The sequence below is a fragment of the Halictus rubicundus genome, chromosome 10 (genome assembly GCF_050948215.1).
Source record: "Halictus rubicundus isolate RS-2024b chromosome 10, iyHalRubi1_principal, whole genome shotgun sequence".
Classification (NCBI taxonomy): Eukaryota; Metazoa; Arthropoda; class Insecta; order Hymenoptera; family Halictidae; genus Halictus; species Halictus rubicundus.
The window spans coordinates 6,654,901-6,675,892 of NC_135158.1; the positions used below are offsets into that span (position 1 = coordinate 6,654,901).

General features: G+C 43.8%; 1 protein-coding gene across 3 annotated transcripts in view; it reads right to left on the reverse strand.

Annotated features, from left to right (window-relative positions):
* The window catches only part of Gprk2 (G protein-coupled receptor kinase 2), a 35,446-nt gene that overhangs the window by 7,125 nt on the left and 7,329 nt on the right, over positions 1–20,992 (reverse strand). Inside the window, exons 2-8 of one of the 3 annotated variants that reach the window (XM_076795165.1) lie at positions 14,066–14,161; positions 7,676–8,033; positions 4,570–5,476; positions 3,984–4,121; positions 3,320–3,448; positions 2,007–2,897; positions 14–1,955 (exon numbers count right to left, since the gene is read on the reverse strand). In XM_076795165.1, coding sequence (XP_076651280.1) covers positions 2,832–2,897; positions 3,320–3,448; positions 3,984–4,121; positions 4,570–5,476; positions 7,676–8,033; positions 14,066–14,161 — 1,694 coding nt within the window. In that variant the 3' untranslated portion in view covers positions 14–1,955; positions 2,007–2,831. Of the gene's footprint in view, positions 1–13; positions 1,956–2,006; positions 2,938–3,319; positions 3,449–3,983; positions 4,122–4,565; positions 5,477–7,675; positions 8,034–14,065; positions 14,162–20,992 lie in introns of those variants that run through there. The other 2 variants (XM_076795164.1, XM_076795166.1) reach the window with 2 other exon arrangements.

Sequence of the window (20,992 nt, forward strand, 5' to 3'; positions counted from 1 at the left end):
TGCATTCAAATACCTCGCAACCGGAAGTGGTCAGCGTTTAGGCGAACGGCCTTCCTGGACCTCTTCAACCGCGAAAAAGCGATTCAAGGATGAATTGTGCGATTTCGATAATTCAAGAACCGCTGAGCGGTTTCGTAGAATTTGGAAATTGGTATAGGTTGCGTTCCAGAGGTCGCGTTTGATGATCATTCAATGAGAACTATACCGCAATTTGTACGAGTGACACGGTGTATCATGAGCGATTGAAAAATTCCGGGATTCGACCGGCGAACGTTCCCATGATCCCAGGGATCCATGGATCCAATAGCGAGGAAGGTTCGCAGGTGGAAACGCGGCGAATGATAGATATGAATACCGCGATTAGTCGATAGGAGGTCGCACCGTAATTCGTGGATTAATTAATAATACGTTTAAATTACTAGATCGTTACCGCTTAGTCGCTTACACGTGTACGCCTTTTTTCTCTTTTTAAATACGCAATGGTACATAAATATTACTATCGAGTCGGCCGGCGAACGAACGCCTACCAACTAACACATACAAACAGTAAAAAACTGTAGAAACGCTCATCACTAATTAAAAAATAAGGCAAACCTATCGAATTGAATTCGTGCGCTGTACAGTGAAAATCATTTGTACAAAAATTCTAATTTCATCTTCGTTCGTTCGTCGGTCGATTCGTAACATAGGTAAGACTTGCCTCGGTATAGTGACATATAATACAATCCCCCCATTTTGTGTGTGTGTGTGTGTGTGTTAAATTTACGAGAACGAGAGGCTAACAACGACTCGGAATCGACTTCCGGTTAGGCCGCGTCCTTCGGTTCCACTTCGTTATCGTACTTCGTTATCAATTCTCGATAGAAATAAAAAGAGTTCCATCTACTACAAGCGTTGCGTTTCTCTTGGCTATTTGTATAAATATATTCTCGAGTATATGTGCCTGTTCTTGTACGCTTCGTCATCTGCGCGATTCATCTTTTCTGCAAAGAGACTACGTGTCGTAGATCACGAGACCCTCGATCGTGATCCACAGTCTCTCACGATTCGAAATCACTCGAAGAGACAATCGAATCGCTTAATCTTCTTGTGCGTATCTCAGGACGGGTTTCGCGTCGTTTAAAATTAGTCGTACTTAATCGAACGGAGAAAATTATGTACAGCAAAACAACAATTCTGTCGGGAAGCGAACGTATCACCAAAATGCAGAATTCCCTAGGCTAAACGTGTCCGCCGACACCCGAGCGGACCTTTGAAAAATTAGGCAGACGATCACTTCGAGAGTCTTCGAGACAATTAAAGGATACGCTGTTGGATAACGAGAACGATTATTTATATAATTCTCTAGTCTCTATACAGGATAATCCGGGCGTCTCTACTTTAGAGGACACCTTGTATATAAAGATATATACCGATTAAATATCTTATGTTTTCTGAAAGGCTGTTTCGATTAGGCGATTCTTTAACTGTTTCGAGCGACTCTGATTTGTCCCAAGCTCAGCTTGGAATGTATTACAAACATTTTCGCAATAATGTTCATTGTTTTCAATGTAATTTCCACGGTGATGTAATCTTTATGAGTGCACTATTCTTTAATACCATCGCGTGCACTGATTGCGCTAAGTACATATGTTGAAATACATGTGGCAAATGTTTAATATGTAGAGAGACGTTGGACCGTCCCGGCCTGAAGCTACCTTGCTGTATTTTAGGTTCAATTAGGCTACGTTTATTCTCCTGTACTTCTCCATCCCGTACATTTTCATTCTTAACATTGTTAATCAATATTTGGTACCTGGTGCCAATTGTAGGAGTTACCTTTACTATATCTTAGGCTTTTTTAGGCGACATTCATTCTCCCAGTGTCTATTGTTCTCCTCAATTGCTTTTCAACTTCATAATATCTTTTTCTTTGTCGCCAGTTATATTTTCCATGGTTTTCATTGTTAATAATGCTTTGGTACCTCTAACAAAAAGTTACTCGAAGCACAAATACATCAGAGAACTTGGAAGGATCTCAGTTGCTTGGAGAATCTTGGACTAGTTAGGAACTTTGTCAGACATTGTTAACTTCAGACGCAACTGTCAGTATATAGTGGACCATTGTATAATGAGCATTGCACATGAGGCAACATGCGAATGCAGTGATCCGTTCGTAGGCCATGATCCAACCCTCCAAAGCTGTCCCACAAGTATTCCTCGCAAATGTACTTAGATACATGAACACACGTTCAACAAACTATGCAAAAAGCAGCATACTAAAAACGATAGGCAATCAGAGATATGTCTCTTGTATCAAAACGAACGGTTGAACAGACCAGTGTAACAACCCCTAAACTGAAGATCAATGTGTCCATATATTCAACGCACTGTGCACACGGGTACGCACATTGTCTACCTTCATTCGTGACAAATTACGTTTTCGATGCCACATGTATAGCTGCAGATTTCAGCTCCGGAACAGCAGAAATGGCACGAGCAGAAAAACTGAACCTTTCCAAAAAGGTTCAAATTAAAAAGAAGAATAGAAATCTCGTGCTATCTCCGATATCATCGTGCGACCTGCAGGACTGACCGATTCCTGTGAACCCACGAATCCCTGTCTGCCTCGAGAAACCTGAGAAAAATGTGTTTAACTGTGTCGATGGTGTGGCGCTCGCATTTCTCCATGGACGAGCGCGAACACGCGGCGTACCCGCGTCGGAAACTGACACCATGGGGCTGTTTTCTTGTTCAAAGCAGCTTGGGGCAGCATCTCAGCGCCCGTCGACGTCGTCCACAGCGACGTCGTCGCAACGACGACGGCGTCGGTTGATTCAGACTACTCGCGTTCATCTTGGATCAGCTGGCTGGCAACTCCGAGTTCTGGCTCTGGGACAGCTCCAGCAAATGGCACTCTGAAAGAGGGATCTGTCTTGTGCGGGCGCTCTGCTTTTTCTGGAAACCAGAAACCAAGCGATCTTAACACCAACCGATTAGGAACACTAGTTCGGGCTTGTGCGCGCTGGTCTCCTGGTCAACACTGACAGACAGTAACTATACCGAGGACAAAATGAAATGTTCACTCTTTGAAAACTAGACTGCGGATCTTGATGCAAAATAAAAATGGTCTACGTCAATTGCAAGAAACCCTAAATGAATATATTTTCTCTTTTGTCTTAAGAAAAAACTTCTCTAATGTCTGCTGAGATTTTATTTAGAAATGTTTGCCAACAAAGAAATGTCTATACTGTTCGCAGGTTGCCCGCCAATGTAGACCAGGCGCGAGCGCATGCACTGAACTAGCTTGAACAGTTCTCCGGAGTAAACTGAGATTCACCTGTCTTCTGAACGGGAAGCAGCCTCTGTTCTCATTGTTAGGCGGTGGATGATTAATCAGTAGGTCGGGAGTTGGTGTGTTGTTAGGGCCTAGCACGTTTAGCTCCTTAAAACACTCAGTCTCTATCATCTGAAACGGAAAAAGAGATTGTATGGTTGGCGAGCCCCCTTTTGACGGAAGACAGTGCATCTTTTTATCAAAGGCCAGTCAATCTTCCGGCGATAAGCTGGAGCGAAAGCCGATCGGAGGGGGAGCGGGGGGAGGAGGAGGCACAGGGTTCGCTTTGAAAGCTCGAACGGGGATTCGATTAAATAAAAGCGGCGATAGAGAGGTCCACTTGCCGGCTCTGACGCAAAAGAACACTTTGGCCGGACCATATTTTCCGGGTGTAAGTGGACCGAGCCGTTTTGGCGCGAGCGATAAACGCCGGCTGACGTGCTCTTTGAAGCCTTTAGATACATATAGACTGGAGAGTAGGGTGGTCCTTCACTACTCAGGTCACGAATCTTTTCTCGGTTTTTTCTTCGGTCGTACCAAAATTGCAACACTTGGTGAGAAAATGATGTGTACCGAATTTGGAATTATTCCTTCAAAGACCAGAAAATCTAGAAAGTCGAGACATGAGGACCATCCTACTCCAGGGGCTAATCGTTAAACGGCTTACCTCGTATTGCCAGGGGATGGACACGCTGCCGGTGTTGAATTTACTGTAGAAGGTGTCGTCGGTCGCGTCCAAATTGACACCTTTCACCGTTGAGAACTGCTCTATGTCCAGCACGTCTTTAGCGTACACCGCGTGCGGCTGCAAGCAAAATCGTACGGCCATTATGGTCTTTGCTGCCAGCAGATCCACAAACCTAACCCAGATTCCGCTCTAGCAGTTAGAATCGAGTCTCTAATGTTTGCGAGCCTAACCACGGTGGCTATTTAGCTACCCTAGATCTCCTAGTTGCGCATCATTGCTGATGCAATATTACGCTATATGTACAGGGTGTCACAGCTAAAGGAGGCATCCTAGCAGGATTCTGAATTTATTCTCGTGTAGGTTCGCCAGTGTTATGAATACCGTCGAAATGCTTCAGAAGCATATTCTTCAAATCCTGAACTATAATAAAATGCCGAAAAATCAATCCTGTTAACTGTTCCGACAATGTTCGCGATAGACTGCCAAAGGCCAGCGAGTATTGCGAAATAGGGACGCATCGTGACGCAAGGGCACAATAGAATCGATTTGAACGACACCTACTCACATCCGGCACAAACGGCGGTTCCCACATACCGGCCTCGACCCTCTTCCAGTTCAAGCACTGGAAGAAACTGTGAAGCTTGACTTCCTTGGCGCCGTGTCTGCCGCACTTGCATCCGAGCCGGTTCTTCGGGCTCTTCTTCAGCAGCTGCTGGCAGAGGCTCTTCGCCTCCTCGGTGAACTTCGGCGAGTACCTTTCCTGATCCTCCTTCACTCTCCGATCGACCTCCTCCCTCTTGACTTTCTCCTTCCTGGCGCGAAACGGGGCCTGGCCTTCAATCATCTCGTACAAAAGACAACCGAAGCTGAACCAATCTGGCGAAAACGTGTACTTCTCATTGTCGATCACTTCCGGCGCCATGTAGCCTACCGTGCCCACGCGACCTCTCACCATGTCTCCCTCGGTGATCTCGACAGCGAGCCCGAGGTCCGAGATCCTGACGTGCCCGTGATCGTCCAGCAGTATGTTCTCCGGCTTGCAGTCCCTGTAGACGATCCCCTGCAGGTGCAGGTGTTCCAGACCGCAAACTACTTCCGCCGCGTAAAACCTCGCGCGGTTTATATCGAACCCGGGCTCCCCGCCCATGTTATAGATGTGGAATTTCAGGTCGCCGCCGTTCATTATCGTCAATACCAGGCACAACGCGTCCTTCGTCTCGTAAGCGTACGCCAGAGAGACGACGAACTTCGAGTTGATCTTCTGCAGGATGTTCTTCTCGATCAGGACCATCGCCTCGCCTTTCCTCTTCTTGATACGCTTCTTTTCCAACTTCTTGCACGCGTACATTTTACCTGTTGCTCGCACCTGGCACGCACACACCTCGCCGAAACCACCCTTGCCCAGCACCCTGTACATGCGGAACGTCTTGTACGTAACCGGCTGAGCCTCCAGCCATTTCCATTGAAGATACCTGGAAAGGATACGGAGACATTATGTCGGTTTCAACTTTCTCACAGTGTTAGAGATCTGAGGCTTGGTGAATAGGGTGGGCCGGAAATCGTAGTACAACAGGGCAGCGGGTGATTCTACGTGCCAAAATAAATCGGGAAAGAGGTATAACTTTTTCTCGTTTGACGACCCCGTTTTTGGAAAATCGGGTTTGAAGATCCGTCAGATTCGCATGCTCCAAGATATGCAGGAAGTAGAGTTGGTTGGTCATGGTCAGACGCGTCAGACGATTCTGTGCTGGTGATTACGAAGGTGATGCAAGTCAAAATTCCAAACAATTATTCTTATTTGTTGATGTAGAGTCACCGCCTGTCTGGTTGCACCACGATTTCCATCCCACCCTGTATTAGGTTGTTGCATATGAAATGTCCGATTTTGATCAGTAACATTAGTGGGTATGGCCATAGTAACGGGCTTAAAAACATCAAGATGTTGAACAATTTTTTTCGGTAAAATTATTTAATAGAAAATCGAATTTAGGCACCGTTTACGACATATCTTGAGGTACTAAAAAAATTATTTTTCGTATTTTTTCCGCTTACGGAACCTAATACGTTTTTTTTTTTTTGGAGGTGCTCCGGGGGGGCTGGCATCTAGCGTCCACATTTTTTGACCTAGAACAAAAAAAGAACTTCTTTCGAATCTAAATTAAAATGCCCAGAGAAGTACGTGGGGGTTTTTGAAAATATCGATTTCTTCAGAAATACTAGGCATTTGGAGTCACAGTTGCAATTTTTGCTAAAAAATCTCGTGAAGTTCACGAAACAAAAAGTTTTCCGTATATCCAAAAACTCCCACGTACTTCCCTGGGCATTTTAATGTAGATTCGAAAGAAATTTTTTTTGTTCTAAGTCAAATAATATCCTCTGCAGTTCTTAGTCAGCAATTACAAGTCCGACAAAATTGAATTGAATAGCCGTTGGCCTTGAACATGAGCGCTTTTATGGGTCACTGTATATTGGGTCGAGTCATTAATAATTTCCGTTACTGAGAACAAATCGTAATGATGCATTCATTATACTAATGACTCATTGTGCTCTGGGTGTCTGATAAACGGCAACAAGTAATCACAAATGATGGCGAATATATAATGGGTTAATACTTGATGTTCGTTTCAGTCATAAATAAAATTGATACAATGAAAAATATTTCTGATTTGACTAGACAAAAATCGATGACGTGTAAATATTTCACAAAATTGGACCACAATCGTATATCTAACATAGTTGCGCATTAATTTTGATTTGCATAAGCTCGTTATAACAACGTATCTCAATTATCTTGAATGTCTCACGAAAACATTATTTTCAAGAGACAAATATAATAAGCAAGAGAATATTCTGAAGGTAATGCTCTTCGAGCTTATGGTCATTGAAGTTTCTTTAAAGGACATTCAAGGTCATGAGAAGATCATGGTGTTTGTAATTCAGCTCTGTAATTGATCTTGACCTTGAAGTTCCGAAATATCTGACCTTGAAAAGTATTTTTCACCACCCACAATATTTACCTCTATGAACCAAACAAGTCTTTTTTTTAAATAATTTATCCTATCATCAAAACAAGTGAGATATTCAAGATGATCGAGTCACGTTGTTTAATCAGCATCGCATGCTTTTTGAATAAAAAAAAATTAGGTAATACATTTCTGCACACTGATGTATACACTTGTTAGTTCTCCAGCGAAACATAGTCTCATTTGCAAAGGGTTAATTTGCCCCCCACTGGCAGAGTCTGTAGCGATAATGGTTGCGTTTCCACAGACGCTGACGAGTAGACCGCACATCTTCATGCAAGTGGGCAAGTATAAAAACATCTACAGCCTCGGATTAGACTACCCAACAAACGTTGCGAACAAAAAAGGACATCAACGCGACGTTTAAAGGAAACACTACAGAAAAACAACAGCGTCGCGTTTGACCAACGAGGAAAGTGCACCGAGTCGTAATACAAGCCCGTAGGAATGTTGACGAGACAAAAATGATTTTTGAATAATGTCGTCGAGCAACGAATGCGCTGCATCGGCAAACGCGCGGCATAGTACGGGAAAATTTTCGAGCTGAAAGCTTTCGAGAGGCATCAGACGCGGTGATAAGGAATGAATGATGTCTTTAATGACCGGGACGGGTATGGGGGAAGGCTATCAGGACTCCGGGGGGATTACCTATAGAAATAGAAGCTAGTTTGGAAAGCTGAAAAAGGCTCTCCCGCCAGGAAGTTCTTCACGGTCTGTGCGATCTCGACAAAGAGCTCCTTCCCACCGGTGCTGAGTCTTTCCTCGCACTGAGCTATCAACGAGTTGTTCAGGATGTCGACGACCTCCGAGCCCTCTCTCTTCAGGTACTGCTCGAACAGGTCCTTCGCCAGCTCGGTGCGATTCTCGTCCATCTCGATCTCGTACTTCTCGATCGCGTCCAGAAAGAGATTGTACCGATGGTAGGCCGGCTTCTTGTCCTGGCAGAATTGCCTGAACAACAGACGGCCGATCGGCTGCTGGTCCACCACATAGCTGTACCTGATGTCTACGGAGAAAAACAGTTGCCCTCGTAAATCGCTAACCACCGCTACAACAACAAATAGAAATCGTTGCACCGATACTACATTCATTTCCGAACGCTAATTTTCTACACGACTCCTGTACAGGTCTGAACAATTTTGATCTATTTCTATGCTAGTTAATTCTCAATTTTCTTAATCATTTACATTGTGTCATGTTGTGTAACATTGACAGACGCTGCAAAATTATTTAATCCTGCAACATGTGGTCGAACGAGAAAGTTTGCTCGACAACTTCGCGCACAAATATTTGTACAATTTCGACGACTCTAAAAGAAATAGAAACAAGCCACGTCGACAAGTGTTAAGCCTAATTTACAAGCCCTCTTTATAAATATTTGAAAATTCTCGCGAAGAGACGAGGTCGCGTGCCGGGGAAAATAACCCCGACCTTTCGATCGAATTGTCGCTAAACGCCGACACGATTCGGCGCCGTTTAGGGGAACAACCAGGTATCGTTGGAATTCGAGGAATTCATTTCAATTGGATCAGCGAGCAGCGAAATTTCAAAGCAGATTCTCAATAATCGTTGGAATCACGGACGTAGTTCCTTCGCGGCTCGACTCGGCTCGGCTCCACGGGAATATTCCACGGCGATTCAATTAATCCGCCATCTCCAAATCCCACGGTTCCCACCGGCACCGCGGTGTTTCGCAACAGAGTAGCTATGGGAATCGCGAAGACATTAACGCGACGAGTAATTACAGGGGTGAATGAATTCCGCGGAGCGGCGTAATTGCGATTTTACTCCGACGACGGCGAACCGATCGGTATCAACCGTAGGTACACGGTGCTCGTTTTTCATCGAACACCCCTTCACACTTTGGGCACCGTGCCTCTCCGGAGATAGGAATTGTTCGGATTTAAAAATGAATTTTTCCGCTATTTTTATGCAAAACATATTTTGCGAGTGTTCGTCGAATGCTCAAAGAAAACAATTTTGGGAAACAACTGTTACCATTTCTTTCGCAATTCAGACTGAACGGAATTTTTCCAAAATCTTCATATCATCCAGCTTGGCGGAAAGACTGAAGTCGTTTGGACCATTTATAGAAACGTTATTCTGATTTAATGACATTTACCATATATCCTAGGCTTGTCAATTTTTATTTCGTAAATTAAATCGCTTCAGTTTAACGGAATTTATTTTATAAACGTTATTCTGAGTTAATAACATTTACCATATATCCTAGGCTTGTAAATTTTTATTTCGCCAATTAAATCGCTTCAGTTTAACGGAATTTTTGGTCTATTTAAGATCTTGCAATTTGCAGTTTTGAAAAGGTCAACTTTGCGAGGAATCACTCATTTATTTACTCGATTTCAACGAGACAGTGAGAGGAGAGAATTTAGCCACGGGTAATTTCATACCCGTCTTATTTTTCACTCCACACTGTGGCACTTGGTAATTTCTTCGCTCCCCTAAAGCCATAAGCGGCTTGGAAAGAAGTAAGTCCAAAGCTGTCTGTCTGTCGCAGGCTTCTGTCATTAACAGAACGGGATGGGGCATAAAATTTGGCTGAAATTTTTTAGAGTGCTGCACTAATATTATGGTTCGCGTACTTTAAAAACGTGTCTTCGAAGCTGTTACTTCAAATGGAAAAGGAAAGGATTAAACCGTAGACGACCTGTGCAGGGGATGTTTAACTCGACTTTGAAGGAATTTGCAACAAAATAGTTCAAGGAGTGTTCAATAAAATCTCTATTTAAAGCGATCAAAAGAATATTTTTCTCAGCGAAATTGTTCGACGAAATTATAGCTGTTTCGAGCGAATAACTTGCTTGCACATCAATTGAAAAAAATCTTTTCGTTCTTCGAAGTGTATAGCTGTCTCGGCGGATCGCATAGCCACGTCAGTACAGTAAAATAATCGCTTGTATATGTGCAGGTCCCTACTAATTTCCATGTAAATGCGGTGGCGGTTTCCGCTGCGAGCGTTGCCGAGGTTCCGATCGTAAATACGGTTGTGGTTCCGATTGTAAATGCGGTTACAATTGGGATTGTGCGCGCGGATCGGTATTTGGTTGCGAGTGCGGTTGGTGTTTCAGTTGTAAACATTGTTGTGGCTTCATTATGAGCCTGACTGAGGTTTCTCGGTCATAAACTGTATCCCCGGTCCCCCTTTTCAACCAAAACGAAACGAAAATATACAGCTACGCCTTCCGAAAAGACAATGAACTCGAGTACTCGGCACAGCATCAATTTTCCAATTTGAAACAATAGATTGCACGTTGTGAATCAAGATGAAAAAAAGTTCAACTCGATCGGACATACAGTTTCCGAGATAAAGATTGATTGGTGCAACGTATATGAAAGTGGGCGAACATCAAAGAAATAAAAAATTTATATCTTTTCAACAAATTCTAGATCGGTAAAATGATGACTTAAGCCACTCCTAATTTTGCATAAACTATATGACACTTCATTTTCCACAAAATATCTAAGCTAAAAAGATGTCTCTATAAAAGTTTCCATCGTATAAAGTTATGTTTGCACAGACGACCGCGTCTGTTGCCCCACCCCTAGTGCTTTGCTCCGCCCCGTAACTCTTTGCCCCGCCTACTAAATCTATTCTTCAATGTATTAGGTCGTGTAAATTTCTCGTCGTCGAGCTGTTACTGCACTCTCACTCGTCTATCTCGATGTCACACAATAAAATTAACCTCTCACAACAACGTTCTAACGTTCGATAAAAAAGAATCATTTGACTAATGAAATAACAAGTAATGTAACATCCAACGTGTCACGAGGCACGACCAAACAATTTTCCTCTAAATTTTAGCCATCCCCGTCGGCGAGACTATGCGGAACCGTCTGGAACTGTTCGGGCTCGGGCGGGCCGAGATTGGCCCGCGCTACGGTCCATTGGCCCCGGCGGTTTAAATGGAGCCCGGCTCGTTGACGGGCCGTGGTGCGTCGATCCGTGAAGCGAATTCGATCGAGGAGGCTCTCGAAAGGCGAGAGATAGTTCCGCCGCCCCCGGCGACGAAACAACGATCGGGCATTACGGTTTAATTAACTGAGACAACAAAGCAGAATAGCTTCTTATCGGGGGCAGGAGACGTCTCGTCCTCGTCCCCGCCCACGCCGTGCTTATCTCCGTGATCGTCTCCGTGAGATTCGCGGCGACGTGATTCAATAATCCGTGGCGAGGTCAACGGTGGGGTCGCGCGTTGATTACCCGTGAAATTCGCTGGACGGGGGCGGAGTCAGCGAGAGAGAGAGAGAGAGAGAGAGAGAGAGAGAGAGAGAGAGAGAGAGAGAGAGAGAGAGAGAGAGACCGAGAGGAAAGATGTACAAGTAAAGAAACGAGTTTCATCCCGAGATACCGTGTCCCAGTTTCGGAAACGAGTCGAGTGACGGCTCGGAAAAATCGCGGACATCGCTCCTTTTTCGCGTTCAACGCCGCGCGATTCGTCGAACGACTTTCGATCCGAGCTCGTGCATTTTTATGGCCGGCAAACGGACCGTTTCCTCCGGACAGCTTTCAGCATACGAAGCTGCAGTTTCTTCGCGGGCTGCTCCCCAGGCTTTCCCGATTGCTGATCGCTTTGTTTGCCATGAATTGTTTTGGTTTCCGCGACCCCCTTCCTGCGAGAAACCGAACTGTTTAGCAGTCTGTCGTGGACGTTAGTAGTTCTCGATGGAGATCTTCGGAATACCGACGTGGAATGGCATGTAGAATGCTCGCTCGATAAGTACGACCCCTTTAAGTGACCATCTTTGGGACGTGGAAAAGTACAGTGGAATTGTCAATGTAGAGGTCCCTTAAGTGACGGAGCCCTGTTGTTCAGTAGGAATCCTCTAGAATGTCGCATGCGATTGGCCGCTCGACAAGTGCGTGCCACGCCCCCAAAGCCCCGAATTTCCGACTTACCAAACGCCTGGCGTAAATTGAAAAATATTAGAATATGAAAAATTGTAACACAGAATATTTCAAATATACAATTCTTACCAGATAAGTGGATTATGTAATATCTGTAGAATGAAGTTGAGCAACAAAAATTTGAGTCAAGAGAAAATTGTCTTAACCTTTCTTAAATTTGTATTTAATTGTCTTACGTTCCCATCTGCAGGAATTTCGCGAGTTTCTGTTTTATTTTATTTTTTTTTTTTTTTTTTTGTAGCATAATAAACCGGCTAATTGGCCGAGTGCAAATATTCGCAGCCTACTTCAACAGTTTCGGAGGATCCCGCTAAGAAAATAAAGGTTTTACGAGGAATCCGGGGAAAGGAGGACGAGCTTCAACCCCTATGGTATTTTTATGGTCGTCGGTCCGGCAGTGAGCGTCTTCGAGGTTTCAAAAGTGCCGCGTTCACGATCAGGACCAACCGCTCGGATTTATCGTGGTTCGAGTCGGATGAACCAACAGTCGTCTCGGCAAATACTACACGACTCGGATCGAATTCACGTTTTCAGTGTTTACACGGCCTCCCAAGGGAATTTGCAGAGAGATTCGCTTGGATTAGGTCTGATCATTTGGCGGCTTCTTTGAGGAACGATAGTGCTTGCTCATTTTGACGATACGTCCGTCAATTTTGCCCATCATATTTCTCCAGAAAGTTGTGAAAACAATATTACGTGTCGTGATCCACATTTCACGGATTAGGCTAATCTGTCGACAGCTAGAACTGTAATACATTGTTCGAACGATAATCTTACTTCACTTTCGAACGATCTCTTGACCTCTGACCTAACACAGAGTAATACAAAGCTTATTCAAACAAAATTGTTGTATTAATTTCTAAAATCGATAGTAAGACAAATAAGATGTAAAAAATTGTACAAAAATTTGTATGGGTCCACGTTGACCCGGTCGTCGACAGGGTAGAAAGATTTAAGATTCTTTGAGTTTACAGAACGATCATAAAGTTTAATTTGATAAGAATTCTGTCGATTTACAGAATGATTACAAAGTAAATAATTTTGAAACGTTTCAAGCAATTAACAGGATGTAGAATTATTATCTTTTGGGGCCAGACATTTTGAACAACCTGTAGATCGACAGAGAATCCATCGAACTGGTTCGACCGCAATATGCTCGATATTTTAATCGGCGTGTCTGCTCGGGATGTAGTCTCCCGCTTTAACCCTCTTATCGGTGTCTACTTATTATCGTTATCACCGGCGGATTAGAATAGGAGGATTAAATAACGTAATGCCGGGATCCTCTCGTTAACGAACACGCTCGCTATTTATCGTAGGAATACACGCCTAGGACACACGCGTGCGAGGATAGTTTGATTATACATGGTGACTGTTACATAGTAACGGCGAATATTAACGAACGCGCGTGTATGCGTTCTTTTCGAAGCTAATTGGATTGCAATATATTCGAAGAACTGGCTCGCGTTAAAGGGCTGTTACTGTGAAATACAACGCGAAGCTCCGCCCGTTGACCCTTCGCCCCGCCTATTGACTCTATTCGATTCCAGTTTGTGCAATTAACCTTATTTATCACGAATGCAACACGACCACTGGTGTCTCCGGTTGATTGAGCCCCGTTTTATAAAAACATGACTGTTTGACCATGTCAATCGCCCCACCCACAATTCTTTGCCCCGCCCCTTAACTTTTTGTCCTGCCTACTGATTCGATTTTGTAAATCAACATGACACTACGAAGAAAATTTTGACGACCAATTTGATGATTGTCTTTTAAGTCGGTGGATGTTTAATTTGATGAATTACGATTTAGCTACGCCCATTTTCCTGCCCATTGCCCCGCCCATTATGCTAAAAGTAATAAATTGGGTAGGGCAATTTGTGGAATTAATACGATACAAAAGCTTCTTCTGCTGATTATGCTTAGTTTTAAGAAAATGTAACTGTTCGACGATATCTGTTGCCCCGCCCCTAATTCATTGCTCCGCCCAGAGTGTTACAAGTAAGTAAAATGAAAGAAATATACAATATCTGATGTCGTTTCCTTGAACCACGATTCAAGTGAGAATTTTCGGAGTGATATAAAAATTACACAATAATTATGGGACTTACCCAATTTATCTTTTAGGCCGATGCACTGGGAGATATGGGGGAACTGAAGTATCTTCCGCCATTTTTTGCTTTTACCCTTGTTGCTGTCACCACCCCCTGGAAACAAATAGAAAGCAATTTAATGATGAACGAAACATCGAGCCCTTGTTTCTCGTAATTAATTTTTCATCGATCGAGCAGTTCCGCCCGTTCCTGTTCGACCGGGAATAATGTCAGTGTCGTTCGATTGTGTTTCGCGCGCGCGAATGGATCTGTTCAAGGATCCACGGCCCACATGATCACGGTTTTGACGTCTGAAACCATTTTCACGCACCCACCCCTCGTGGTGTCACACGCATCCCTCTCAATCCGACGCGTTTTTCTGCTACACGCAATCTATTTCTATGGGGCCGTAACACAACGGTTCCTCTCTCCACCGAACAGAAATTTCCATTTTAAACAAATGCAATCAACCGGAACAATGTCGCCCACAACAGGATAAACAATCGCCGTTGATGAAAAGAATTGATGGAAAAACTATTTCAATCTCAAATCCATACAGCAACTTCTGTTTCATATAAAAGTAAAGTTCATTAGTTTCAACTCCTGCCTGAAAATTTTCTGTAATATTTCATTCACAAAAATGCTGTTCGTTCAATCAGCAGCTTCTATTAGCACAATCTCGCCGATAAACAATTACCTGCAGAGAGAAGACTCGATAATAAATTATTTCAACGTTCAGTAATATCATCTTTATCAAAAATTCTATTCCTTAAGCAAACAGCTTCGTCTTGCACAACATCCTTGATAAACAATCGGCCTTCACGAAGAACTCGATGGGACAACAATCTTCGATTTGCAAGAGAAACTTCTGTTGTGTACAAAAATGAAATTGTTTTAACCACTTCCACCAAAAAAACAATATTTCTCGAATATACAGCTTCATTTTACACAACATCCTCGACAAACAAAATACAGAGAATGCTAGATTGAAAAAACTGTATCAATCTCGAACAGATAATGGAATTTCTCCATTCCGCACAGAAAATATCAATTTTTTCGAACCCTTCTCCCCAATTTTCAGCAATACTCGTCCAAAAAAGTTGCGTTCATTAACTTTTCCAAAACAACTCAACAATTGTATATCGAACGAACAGGGATATCGAGAGAGTGAGAGAGAGAAAAAGTTTAGTGCAAAACACAGTCAATTTTTGGCGAACGGTACACGCGCGAACAGAAACGGTTTCGCAGATAATCAATACCCGGCCGGGTGTAGTTGAAAATAGTTTTCAAGTTCGCCTAACCGCAGGTGAAGTGGCACGGTTCCGTTTTGCGAACCCGTAATTACTAGTTCTCGCAGTTTCGGCGAGCCTGAAGTTTGAAGACCGTGCATCGCCGCTCGGGCTGTTAAGGAAGCCACTCTGACACAATTAAAACTGATAAAAACGCCTGATAGCATGGAATGCTGCACGAGGCGGTATCAAAATTTTCATAGCTCATTAAATCTTCAAACTGTTCTGCTTCTAGTCAAAGTGCAACCATTTTTCTCGAACACGTTGACTGTCTGTAATTACGCTTCCAATTATGAGCACGTAAAGAGTGTGGATGTTTATTCAGAATAAAAATATTTGCATCCATTGCTGGGAGAAGAAACCGTACAGAAAATCCTGTCGTCTAGAGCAAGCCACTAATAACAATTGGCCTGTTTTAACAATTTGTGTTGCCGACGGCATACAAAACACTCGGAGCACTAGGAGGTTGAAAGATTAATGTGCTAAAAACAAAAAAAGTAATGAAATCGCAGCTTCGAACAGGAGATAAAAGGTGTCGGGCTCCATTTTGAGCTGAACAAATCTAAATTCTGCGCGACGTGGATGACCGGAAGATCCGGTAAAATTCTCGTGGCCTGTTCCATCGGAGCCAGCATCGGCGAAAGAATCTCATCTTCAAATTTATTCCGTCGATAGGTGTTGCCACCCTGTTCGCGGCGCGAATTACGGCGCAGCCTGCGTGAAACTCGATTGTATAAGTGGGTTAACGTCGTCTTTCGTTCGTCGCGATTCAAGCGCACATGCTCCAATCGGCTTTCAGCTTCCGAAGGATGCTTCTCTCCCCGTGAACAGCCAGCCGACACGAATCCGGGGCCTGTGCGGGGCTGCGAGGGAAATTTTACAGACGTTAAACAAAGCCTTACTTCCTCCGAGAACTTCTTCCGCCTTCGAGCGCAGAACCCGTAAACTTTATCGCGATTTTTTTACTGTTCCCCCATTCTACGTTTTACAATGTCCCCCGCCCTTTTTTCATTCCGCTGTGAACGAATCGCAGACGATCACTTCGCTCGGATGTCTTCAATGTTTTACAGCAAAGCGTTACTCCTGTTTGGCGTTCGCAAAAGTTATAGTTTTCGACTTTTCAACTTCTTAGAACCGATTTAGAAATTGTTCGTGCTTGTCTAATAATGATCCGCTTGGCATCGGTCATTTTAAAACAGAGCCAAGAATTTCTTAGTCAATTCTCCTGTCCGAACAATATCGAATAAATGAAATTTCATTTGGTGCTACCATTCGGAAGAAGATTTTCGAGCTTCACGGGATAGCAAAATCACGAAAAATCCTGTTAACAAGCTCCCGCTGGACGAGGCGTTAACACGTTCTCTGAATCGCCGAGATGAAATTTCCGAGGCGGGGATTCCTCAATTTTACTTTTTAATTGGCAAGGTCCTCTCGCCCGGGATCTACGCGAAACTAGATTCTGCAAGTGGGTTAACATCCTCTTTCGTTCGCGGCGATTCGAGCGCACATACTCCAATCGGCTTTCATCTTTCGAAGGATGCTCCCTCGTCATCGTGAAGAGGGAGAGAGAGAGAGAGAGAGAGGGATGCGGGGGTGTAGGGGTTGCAGAGGGGCGGTAAAAGGGGGAGACGAAATTTCCTCGAAACGCGTCCGTCATCGATCGCCACCGAGTAAAAAGGACAAGGAGCCGGGAAAGCGGAGGATGTCGCCACGGTTTTCGCGGATCCGTGAGCAACTGATTACATTTCCGCGACCGTGTGCGCCCGCTCGTTCGATCTACTCCCGGAAGCCCGAAGGGTCCCGCTCCCTTTCTCCCGTTTCGCCGAGGGTTCGGCCGTAGGGTTTCGCCAAATTCGCCAGTCGGATAAGACGCGGCATGATTCAGAAGCCACGTCAGAAAATTAGCGAAACTCTTTGCACGTTATTTCGAGGGAAACTGCTTTTTAAAAGTGACCCCTTAATTTTTTTTAAGAATAATTAATAACCGAAAATTCTGGTTTTTTTTACAGTGATATTAACACAACTCTCAGCATTATTCCAAATTTTTTTCGAAACGAAATATTAAAAAATGGCAGAGTTGTTTCGTGTTATGATTTTTTGAACGTAGACGTGATTCTTTCGATTCGCACTGCTGCCAAATAATAATTAAAAAAATGAAAGCTTGTGTTTTGGAGCTGCTATAAAAACTCACAAAGATTTCTCAAGCATGTGCAAACGAACGGACGAGGTTACAGCGGCGAAATGCTGCTCAGTTTCTAAAAAATAAATCACAAACATCTCGATACCTTGAGTATCACGAAAATAACAGTCCCTGTTCGGATTCGGCGCGATTATTATGACAATCCACGCCCGAGTAAATAACCGCGTTCGCGTGAGCATCTCCGCAATCTCGGAAACAGTGAAATAAAAAATCCGGAGGCCATCGTTGCGACGCATCCGGCAGTTCCGTCGTTAAATAAAAACCGTCGTGCCATTATTTCAGCGAAACTGGGTCCATAAATCTGCCGGAGAAGTCATGCGAATGGAGACGCATCGGTGCAACAGCGTAACAGATTGATTCTCTCTTTTTTCTTTCCCCCAGCGATTTTTTAAGGTTCTTATGCGTACAGTGTGTCCTTGGGGTATTGAAATGACGTTCGAGGCAATAAAAGAGTTACGAGCTAAATCGAGAAAATCGATCAATCAAGCGCGTTAGTCGTCAATGTTTGTTTCTTGCTGTTGAGTGAGTGGGATTTGTTGAATAGCGAGCGAGTGAGAGAGATAGACGGGGTGGGGAGGGGTTTTATTTATTAACCCGCAGGCGAAGAGGAAATTGCAGGTAGCTGGAAAATTTGAAATTTCCGAGATTTTCCTCGGCGAAAATAGGGGAAGGCGTGGTTGGTGTGTAGCACACGGAGAAAGTACCTATTCGAGAAAATAATCGCGGCAGGTCTCGCACGGAATGCACGGTTCATTCATCTTTAAAGCATCATAAACGTATTACAGCATCGCAGCCAATGGCGTGAGGCCTTCTAGCCCGAATACGTTTGCAAATTAATGAACGAAGTTAATTCTGGGACCGCTCCGGCTCCTCGATGGCCTTTGTCGGGTACAAAGCCGTGACTCGGCGGCGACGTGGTCGCTGAAAAGATGGTGACGATGATCGATCACCCTCTCAGCAATTATAAAAAAATTACCAGGACTTCCTAAAAAATCCTGTAATATTCAAAATATTATTCGTTCAAAATAATAATTCATTTTTCGTCTTATTATCGTATTCATTTTGACTTGCTCTATCTTGTTCCAGCATATTTAAGATGGCGGCGACGCAACACGGCGGCCATATTGAATATCTGCAGCATAGAATACTTTTCTGGTTCCTTACAAAACTATTTTTAATATTATAATCGTCGAAAACATTGAAATATTTCCATGTTAATAACCTTAAAACACTTGTAGCGTCCGGTCGCACGCACACAAAAGAGTCTTTCTTTCGTGCAAACGGCCAACGCAATTTACGACTCTCGTTCGACGAAGCTATTTTTGAGTGGACATTTTCCAGACCTAGTCGAAGTATGTTTATTAGAGTTTTGTCCCAAAGTCCTCAATAGCAAACTGAGACCGTCATAAATTAAGAGACGAACCGAAGGGCACTTGAAGCGGACCCAACGGTCTATCGACACTTGGGTCAAGCATGAGTGGCCCGGAGGAAAGTCCCATCATCTTCTCCGATCACCTCGCCGTTCCGAAAACAAACACGCCAAGGGCGGAAGGAACGGGGGTGAGACGAAGAAAAAGAACAGCTCTGATTGGAAGGACCCAAAGCGTGGGTTAGCCAATCAGGGTTGCTTAGGATTTTTACCAGGGCAAACGAAGGCGTTAAAATTAGGTTGTACAGGACTTTCGAAGAGTCACTCAGAAGTCGTCGCGAGATACACTTCGCATAAAATTGTACAGTCGCGAACGATATGTGTATATATAAAGATTAAATTGAGTTCGCCAGCTCCGCGAGCATTTTAGAGACATACGACCGGTGAACGGATCACGTCACGGACAGAGGAGGATTTTTGTATTTAAGGACTTAGAGACGACATCGCACGTCTTTATTAGAACAGACGCGGTGCGAACTCCTCTACAAAATCCTTATGACGGTCCATTCCCAGTCGTATGTCGAAACAAGAAAACTTTCGTAGTGCGGGTTCGAGGCAAAGAAACTACCGTCTCAATTGACAGGCTCAAACCCGCCTATATATTAAATAACGACATAGACGAGGAACGCGACCAGAATCATGTCAAAGTTCCGGATAAACCACAAGCTGGTACGCGAGAATCTGTACATACTCGTTCGGGTAGGCGAGTATGTTTCCCCGACCGCTTACAGGTCGGATTCTAACGCTTGTAAATAGTCGAGATAAGTTTTTTGTATATAGTAGTTTTAGGTCTAAACGTAAGTTAGTTTATGTAGGATAAGTAGAATTAGGTAACGTTTGCACTGGTAAGGGGGTGATGTAGCGTCCGGTCGCACGCACACAAAAGAGTCTTTCTTTCGTGCAAACGGCCAACGCAATTTACGACTCTCGTTCGACGAAGCTATTTTTGAGTGGACATTTTCCAGACCTAGTCGAAGTATGTTTATTAGAGTTTTGTCCCAAAGTCCTCAATAGCAAACTGAGACCGTCATAAATTAAGAGACGAACCGAAGGGCACTTGAAGCGGACCCAACGGTCTATCGACACTTGGGTCAAGCATGAGTGGCCCGGAGGAAAGTCCCATCATCTTCTCCGATCACCTCGCCGTTCCGAAAACAAACACGCCAAGGGCGGAAGGAACGGGGGTGAGACGAAGAAAAAGAACAGCTCTGATTGGAAGGACCCAAAGCGTGGGTTAGCCAATCAGGGTTGCTTAGGATTTTTACCAGGGCAAACGAAGGCGTTAAAATTAGGTTGTACAGGACTTTCGAAGAGTCACTCAGAAGTCGTCGCGAGATACACTTCGCATAAAATTGTACAGTCGCGAACGATATGTGTATATATAAAGATTAAATTGAGTTCGCCAGCAAAGTTTAGTTCACGATAAATAGACCCTATCCACACACTGTTTGTCAATAATAGCATGCAATATGATATGTTTTCGTCTTTAACAGTGCCTAAAGGATATTATTAAATATCTTGATATTGCAGTTATAGAAAATATCCTTCAAGCAATAAAACGATGAGTAAGAGAATATTTCTCAGAGCCAACATTAGTTAATATATATTTTCCTATTTAACAGTACCTAAAGAACATTATCAAATATCTTGATATTACAGTTGCAGAAAATATAGAAACATTCGATGCCCAATAACCTTCAGACGTAGCTCTCGAGGAAACAAAAGGACGAATAAGACAGGCATATTTCTCGCGAGCCAATAATAGCGTGCGATACGATAATGTCATCAATAATGTCCCCCGGGGCCATAAAGATAGCGATAATAATAATAAGAGATACAACGACAGCGTCCGGAGCAGTGCACACACACGCACACGTATTTTACCCGGTTTAATATTTCTTGCGCGAGCCGAAGTGCGTCAAGAGGAACGTGATCCTTCAAAATAATCGTCTCGCGACTTTTCGAGCTCTCGCAAATGCAACCAGGTCACGTTTGCACCTAACGGTACGGCAAAGCGTATCATTGAT